An 8,973-nucleotide genomic window follows, 5' to 3' on the forward strand; every position below is an offset into this window, starting at 1 on the left:
GTATGCTCTAGACGTTTTTCTTTCAAATGATACCAAAATAAGCTGTGTGTTAGATAGGTGCATTAAAAACCTTAACGAGAGGCTTTTTCTCAAATCGGCGCTCGCCTATTAAGTTGGCTGTACAAAACAATGTCTCTCAATGACTTTCTCCTTTCCACAAATGTTTCTGGTATTATATTTTGGTTCTTGAAGTTGTTTGTTTTTAATCCTTGGAACCTTTTTTTCGGTCAGTAAGATCCCATATCTTAAAACAGTTTTCGCTAATGTTAAAATGTGTTATGAATAATTAAAGTTTCAGCTGAAACCTTTAAATTCGGAGCAATTGATCCTTATGTTTTCCGCTTTTATACTTAGACAATAACTTATCATAATTTAAATCATTAAACTGTATTATGTTTTATAACTCGTGCAGGATTATTTTAAGACAGTGAATAATAATTGCAATTAGTACACATTAAGCCTGTGATGATGCAAGCAAAAATATTTATGTTGGAGAATATTTCAGAGTTATTTCTCTTTGCAAGTTATTATGCGATTTTAGTTTTTCGATGTGTGTTTTGTATACTTGTGATTGATTTTTGTTATTTTTCTTTTTTCTGCCATGGCGTTGTAAGTTTATTTTCCACTGATCAGTTTAAATGTACTTTTGGTGTCTTTCAGGTTTCATTAATAGTAGTAGAGAAAATACGTTTTTTTTTACTCAAAAAGTAGTTAAAAGTCAAGGGACAGCAAAAACTGTTTGAATCGTATGACCAAATGGTAAAGTGTATCCTGTGGTGTGCATGGATCAATTTTTGCCATACGAATCCACACCATAACACTTATAAACACGTAGTGTCTATTCAGGTCGCGATCGTTCTCAATCATTACTCTTCTGGAACAGTTTTTGTTAGATACACAGTTCATCTAGTAGGAACATACAGTTGTGTAGCGTATAAATTGAGACATGTTAAAGTCGTACGATGAGACAGGGGGTATGTTACTGTAAAAAACGAGAAGAAGACAATTGGAAATTTGAACTCATCATAGAGTCTTATTGAATAATTGATATATTGATGTTTGTTTTTTTAACGCCACAATAAGCCCTTTTAGCTATATCAAGGCAGTCAATTTTTCTGTAGAGCAGGATAACGGATTGTCTGAAGAGAACTACAAACCTCCAGCAATCCGTTTCAACTAATAACGAATTCGAACACACCTGCCACGTTTGGTGGGATTCGAACTCGACATGTCGTTGTTGATAGGCTACATGTAGTGATACAGAAGATGATAAACTACTTATACAACTCATCTATCGAGGACACCCCTTAAGTCGTCCATTTGTGTCAATATCGAGGAATATATTTTTATAACAACCATTAATTCTAGTGTCAGTAGTTTCCTTAACATCAAGTTCAAGTAGTTTTTCATTTGATTGATGTGTTTGGGCCTTTGATTCTACTATTTGATAAAGGACTTTCTGTTTTGAATTTTCCTTGGAGTTTTGTATTTTTGTCATTTTACTTTTTTAAATAAAAGATAACACAATTGAGTTTTGGTTATAAAACTCAAAACGCTTCGTGCAAAAAGATTGTCAGGTAGTTCAGTTGAGCGGTTGAAATGAAATCTAAGTTTGATATTTAAAATTTAAAATTTGAATTTGAAATTTAAAATCTAAACAAATTGATATCTAAAATTTGAAATTTGAAATTTGAATTGAGTGTAGTGTTTTATTGAAGTATTTATAAACATTCAATACTACTTCTAATGTTCTAATGTGTTTTCAATGATTTGTTGAAGTATGAGCAGTTTGAATACAAAGAAGAAAAAAACATCAGCTGAAAAAAAATTTCAGTGGTATAATACTTACTTTAAGACGAATGCATTTTCTTGAGTGATGTCGTTCTATGAGAAATATTTTGAAAATTTGATACCAAATACAAACTTAAACCCTAAAAGAACTGAAATTTAGAAGGTCAATGTAATGAGTTTTTAAACAAAGCATATGGAATTTAGAATATAAACCACACTCAAGTATTACAATACCACTTATTTGTCCCTATGAAACTGATATCTTCATAAACGTATTTTATGTAAATATTAACCATTCTAGAAATGAATAGTAATATGATTTATCTGTTCAATCGTTATTGCCACAAATAAAAAGAGGCTGACTATTTTTGAAGTGAGGCTAAAATTGCATAGTTACAATAAACACAACTTCTTATTGTTTTATTGTTAAAAACAACTCATGCAAATGATTTAAAAACGATTTTGAAAAAAAAAATCGAATGTATAGACAAAACGATTTGAAGATTTATGTTTTAATCAAAGAATATTGTATCTCACATAAAACTTAAACAATTGAAGCAAAGATCTAAAACAAAGATGGAACTTAAATGAAATTCCTTAACTATAATCCCAATAATACCACTGTTAACTCTTTTCAAAACCCATTTGAAGAAAAACTCAGCAATTATTCTGTCCCCGAAAATAATAAAACAAGAAAGTAAATCAATCATTTTTTCTTATTAGTAACCACACTTGATCATCATTTTCATCTCCACTTCCGTTCAGTTCGTCTTCATCAGCGGCATAGAAAATGTTGTCGTTGTATACTTTATTAATGATGCGAACAAAGCCTTTGTTGTCGCCGTCTTCTTCGAAAACCCAGAGGGAGTTGTCACGAGCTACATCCGTCATCGACAATGCGCAGCCGTCATAACATAAATGCTTCCGGTCTCTTACGATGGAATAATAACCGTTAGATTTCTTTGAAATAAACCACAACTGATCTTCAAACATCTCTCCGTCAAAACACCCAAGATCCTCTCGATCATCGTTGTAAAATAACCGGAATCCATTGAGTTTGTTCTGAATAAAGTATTTCCCTGCAGCAACATCAACCATGATGTGTTGTTTGTCTGAGTTAGGTTACCTGAATTGTAAATCAGTAAATTAGTTTTTGTCAAAAAACATTATTACGAAAACAAATGTTGTTCTCCCTACTCAAGCTCGTAAAATGTTTCAAACAAAAAATATACCCTTGCAGCAATTAAGTCCATACATATCAAAAAAATTATCGCAGTGAGGTGATGGGATAAAAAAAAGCCTTTGTCATATGCTTTCGCGATAACTTGACCATGTTATAGTTTGGGATTTCGCTCTCACACAGATACGTTTGAAATATCTGTGTTTAAATTTGTTAAGAATTGCTATATCTTTTTTAAATTGGAGTGCCGTATTAATATAAAATATGTATAAATTTCATGCATCCGAGGCGCTTTTCTGAATTTATCTTCATCTGGAAAACTCAAAGCTCAATATTTGAAAGTCAAGGTAGTATAAGAGCAAAAACTGTCGAAGAGCTATGCGATCAGAAAAGGACCACACAATAGCCAAATCCATCTCGGGTCATCTTTCCCTAAATGAATCGAAAGCTTAGTATCTTTATTATTTCAAAAGTCATAAACGAATAAGTTTGTTATAAATCCTGTCAGTACCAAAGTACCGACTACTGAGCCGAAGATACTCTCGGGGACTGATAGTCCACCAGAAGACGTATCGACCCAGTGCTAGTTGTTAAAAGGGAAACAACATGTTATGAATCTCATGTGTCCAAAGCTCTTTTGCTGATTTAGATATTTGCAAAAAAAAAAAAGATGCAGGAGAACCAAAACTAGCTATGTGATCAAAATGAAACTTGAAAAATAGCTAAATCCATCCCATATTGATTGTCATCAGTCATGTAAATTATGTTTATATAATAATTTTCACACAAGTAGATATTTTATATGCTGCTTTTTTGAGTCATTTAAAATGTTGTATCATTGAATGAAGTATGGACGAAAAAAGGTGAAACGTCATTAATTTGATCAGTTTGCTCTAGGTTAAATATTGTATATTCCAAAGCTGACTTTTTTTCGATACCAAAGGTATAATAGACTGACAGTATACTTTGATTGTGAGTTTTCATAAGAACTTCATATTATGATACTATATTCCAGGCTTACGTTTATCACTTTGATTACGTGATATATCATTTCTGCTTACAAGGAAGCTATTGAACCAAGAGTTCCATGAGTTCCAAATGATAAACCTGACGTCATTATTTCGACAGTTTTACGGACGCCACCATGACTTCGTTGACCTTTCTGAGTCACCGGTGACCACGAATATGTTTCACTTGTAGCCATGACCCCCGTCATCACTACCACAACGGTTGTGTCCGCTGGAGAAGGAACCGCTCACCCTATCGGAGCTTCTGAGATCATCCTCAGATTTTGGTTGGTTTGTGATGTTTAATCTTTAGATTTAATATGTAGTGTTATATTTACCTTTTTTTCTTGTCGTCATTTTTATATATGGCTATGGTGTTGATTGTTTTTATGGGACTTTTGATTTTTGACTGTCCCCTACATTGCTACGATTATTTTGACCTGAATCCGAATGTTTAGTACATGTGTTATACCTGGGAGAAACTTACATAACAATTACTCCAAATGGTTTATAGGCTATTGAACTAACTTCAAGATGATATTAAAACCAAAGCAGTAGTTCTAGATTTTGAAAACATTTTGGATTGTTTATGTTGAGGCATTGCAGTGTCTATACCAAAGGTGCATGCAGTTTATATCTGAAACGTTCGAAACCATCCGAAAAGACGCTTTCACGTTATCATAATGATAATCCTTAAATTTCAGTTCTATATGTACAACAAACAATATAAATTGAGTCTGGACTAAAGAGATAAAGGTTATACATTATACATCAAATTAACCAAGAGGGAAGCTGAAAAAAGTATAAAAAATACATTACATTTTTATGATACAGGTAATAATGGTTTTGGTTCACTTCGAATTTGAATTGAACAGGACCAACACTTGATGGTCATCGTGCCGGACAAATTCAAAAATGTGTTTCTTATTCTATATCAAGAATGATAGAGTATGCAGTTTGCGTTTGAAGTAGGTTTCAGAAATTAAGTAGCGTTGTGCACATACTTTATGTTCGTTTGAACAAGTGAATAGAACATAATGTAATTTTACATACGTACATAGTATAAATATCAAACAGTACGTGCAATAATTTTAAATGGATACCACACACTGTCAAGCAAACGTTTCATAAATAAACTGATTTTGGAATATGCCGTTGTACTATTCTTACATAATCGTCTCATTAACTCTGTGAACAAATATGTTTGCAGAGTTTCAGTGAAGATTTAAATGTATCTAAATGAAAAATGAAGAAATTCTTAACAAGAAAAATAAACTAGAGGCTCTAAAGAGCCTGTGTCGCTCACCTTGGTCTATGTGAATATTAAAGGAAGCAGATGGATTCATGACAAAATTGTGTTTTGGTGATGGTGATGTGTTTGTACATCTTACTTTACTGAACATTCTTGCTGCTTAAAATTATCTCTATCTATAATGAACTTGGCCCATTAGTTTCAGTGGAAAATGTTAGTAAAAATTTACAAATTTTATGAAAATTGTAAAAAATTGACTATAAAGAACAATAACTCCTAAGGGGGTCAATTGACCATTTCGGTCATGTTGACAATCTTACTTTGCTGAACATTATTGTTGTTTACAGTTTATCTCTATCAATAATAATATTCAAGATAATGACCAAAAACAGCAAAATTTCCTTAAAACTAACAATTCAGGGTCAGCAACCCAACAACGGGTTGTCCGATTCATCTAAAAATTTCAGAGCAGATAAATGTTGACCTGATAAACAATTTTACCCCATGTCTGATTTGCTCTAAATGCTTTGGGTTTTGAGTTATAAGCCAGAAACTGCATTTTACCCCATGTTCTATTTTTAGCCATGGCGGCCATCTTGGTTGGATGGCCGGGTCACCGGACACATTTTTCAAACTACTAACCCAAAGATGATTGTGGCCGAGTTTGGATTAATTTGGCCAAGTAGTTTCAGAGGAGAAGATTTTTGTAAAATATTACTAAGATTTACGAAAAATGGTTAAAAATTGACTATAAAGGGCAATAACTCCTAAAGAGGTCAACTGACCATTTCAGTCATGTTGACTTATTTGTAAATCTTACTTTGCTGAACATTATTGCTGTTTATAGTTTATCTCTATCTATAATAATATTCAAGATAATAACCAAAAAGAGCAAAATTTCCTTAAAATTACTAATTCAGGGCCAGCAACCCAACAACGGGTTGTCCGATTCATCTGAAAATTTCAGGGCAGATAGATCTTGAACTGATAAACAATTTTACCCCGTCAGATTTGCCTTAAATGCTTTGGGTTTTGAGTTATAAGCCAAAAACTGCATTTTACCCCATGTTCTATTTTTAGCCATGACGGCCATCTTGGTTTGATGGCCGGGTCACCGGACACATTTTTCAAACTACTAACCCAAAAGATGATTGTGGCCAAGTTTGGATTAATTTGGCCAAGTAGTTTCAGAGGAGAAGATTTTTGTAAAATATTACTAAGATCTACGAAAAATGGTTAAAAATTGACTATAAAGGGCAATAACTCCTAAAGGGGTCAACTGACCATTTCAGTCATGTTGACTTATTTGTAAATCTTACTTTGTTGAACATTATTGCTGTTTACTGTTTATCTCTATCTATAATAATATTCAAGATAATAACCAAAAACAGCAAAATTTCCTTAAAATTACTAATTCAGGGGCAGCAACCCAACAACGGGTTATCCAAATCATCTGAAAATTTCAGGGCAGATAGATCTTCACCTGTTTAACAATTCTACCTCTGTCAGATTTGCTCTAAATGCTTTGGTTTTTGAGTTATAAGCCAAAAACTGCATTTTACCCCTATGTTCTATTTTTAGCCATGGCGGCCATCTTGGATGGTTGGCCGGGTCACCGGACACATTTTTTAAACTAAATACCCCAATGAGGATTGTGGCCAAGTTTGGTTAAATTTGGTCCAGTAGTTTCAGAGGAGAAGATTTTTGTAAAAGTTAACGACGACGACGACGGACGACGGACGACGGACGACGGACGACGACGGACGCCGGACGCCAAGTGATGAGAAAAGCTCACTTGGCCTTTTAGGCCAGGTGAGCTAAAAAGGGATAGTTAATAAAAACTCAAAACATTGATAAATTTACGTCTTTTCACAGCAACATATTGGTTTAGTATAAAATAAAGAAAATCAAAGCCGTTTTTTAAAATTCACACGTTAACGAATATTACAGTCTATAGGCTTTATACATGCTATAGGCAACTAGTGATATATATTTACCTGATGCGGTTAAGACAATAGTCGGAGAAAAAAGCACACCGAATCGTGACACGGCTTCAAATGGAATGAAATTATAGCAATGACGTATGGGCATATAGTGTAAAACAATGTATCGAAATAACTATTAATAAGTGTTTTGTATGACATTTATAAAGTATCATTTGATGATAATGTTTATTTACCGCTTATGTAAATAGAAAATAGTTGCAACAACCATATGTTACAATCGGTTATATTTGAGTTACTTTAATGCTTGTCCTCTTAATTTGTAATACTGACTTTTAAAAAGAGAATGCTATCTATGAATAGTTTTAGTCACGAGAACCTGTTTTTATTGTCCTCATTGATTATATCAAAACAATATTTCATGAAATTTTATTAGCAACGTGCCTTTGAAGAGAAAATGATCTAAGTAAGAAATGTAGCTTTAAAAAGAACAAAATGCTAAATACTGTAGTAACATTAACATAATTATGTTCTGTTTCTTGAATGCAAAAATCGCGTCTTTTGTATTCATGACTTATCATAATACTTAAAATTAATGAACAATATTTTTTTTAACGAAAAACCAATATTCAACACACCAACAAACGACATGCACTGAATTACATGCTCTTGACTCGGGACAGCCACATTCATTGAACCAGCTTCTACCTTAACTGAAAAAACTTATTGTAAGGTACAATTGTCACGATATATACATAAATGATCTATTGTAGGGTCGATATGGGTTGGTCCATTCAAGGGTTTGACTGTCAAGATTTCCTGTGATTTTAAATGCACGTATATGACACACAACATCCTAGTCTTTTATTAAGAATGGTAATTATTTAATATCGGTATAAATCTTAACGTTCTGAAATTCAGAAGTTATCAATATTAAACATTGTTAAAAAAGCAAAATTCATTACCACCAAATTGATTTAAACTTTTAAACTTGACGTATTTAATAATAAAATATTTACCAGAATAGAAAGCAGTAAATAAACTCATCATAGATAACCAGGACTAAATTTTATATGTACGCCAGACGCGCGTTTCGTCTACAAAAGACTCATCAGTGACGCTCGAATCCAAAAAAATATGCATGAGATTGTAAAATAGGTTTAGCATTTCGTACGTATTTAGGGACTTGGCGCCATACTATTAACATAGAGATAACCTCCAAAGACTATTGATGGCAATTTGACCCGATATAAACATAACAATATCAATACAGACAAGCACGAACAATCGTATAATGACTATTACTCTAGGTCAAATTGATTTCATGTTAAAGGTTAAAATACATTTATATATGTCAATCATCGTTCTGTATCAGAAAGATTTTGTGCTTTGGAGAATATCATTAACTGTAATTGCTAATAGCGATTCATTAGGTCAATATTTCGCTTTTATCTATTTTTCATAGCCCTTTTTTGCACAATTTTTTTGAATTTTGGGTCCTTAATGCTCTTCAACTTTGTACTTGTTTGGCTATATAAAATATTTTGATCTGAGCGACTTATGAGTCTTATGTAGACGAAACACGCGTCTGGCGTATTGAATTATAACCCTGGTACCTTTTTATAACTATTTACACCACTAGGTGGATGCCACTGCTGGAGTACTTTTCGTCCCCGAGGGCATCACAAGCCCAGTAGTCAACACGTCGGTGTTGACATGAATATCAATGTATATGGTCATGTTTATAAATTTCCTGTTACAAATGTTTGATTTTTTTTAAAAACTAAGGATTTTCTTATC

General features: G+C 32.9%; 1 protein-coding gene across 1 annotated transcript; it reads right to left on the reverse strand.

Annotated features, from left to right (window-relative positions):
- Positions 1–2,287: 2,287 nt before the first annotated feature.
- On the reverse strand, positions 2,288–7,298 carry LOC143057260 (GM1b/asialo-GM1 oligosaccharide-binding R-type lectin-like). Its single transcript, XM_076230540.1, has 2 exons — positions 7,228–7,298; positions 2,288–2,917 (listed from the first exon to the last, which is right to left on the reverse strand). Exon 2 carries the CDS (start codon positions 2,887–2,889, stop codon positions 2,494–2,496), a length of 396 nt encoding a protein of 131 aa, XP_076086655.1. The 5' UTR covers positions 2,890–2,917; positions 7,228–7,298; the 3' UTR covers positions 2,288–2,493.
- Positions 7,299–8,973: the final 1,675 nt, after the last annotated feature.

This window comes from Mytilus galloprovincialis, chromosome 13 (assembly GCF_965363235.1).
Source record: "Mytilus galloprovincialis chromosome 13, xbMytGall1.hap1.1, whole genome shotgun sequence".
Classification (NCBI taxonomy): domain Eukaryota; kingdom Metazoa; phylum Mollusca; class Bivalvia; order Mytilida; family Mytilidae; genus Mytilus; species Mytilus galloprovincialis.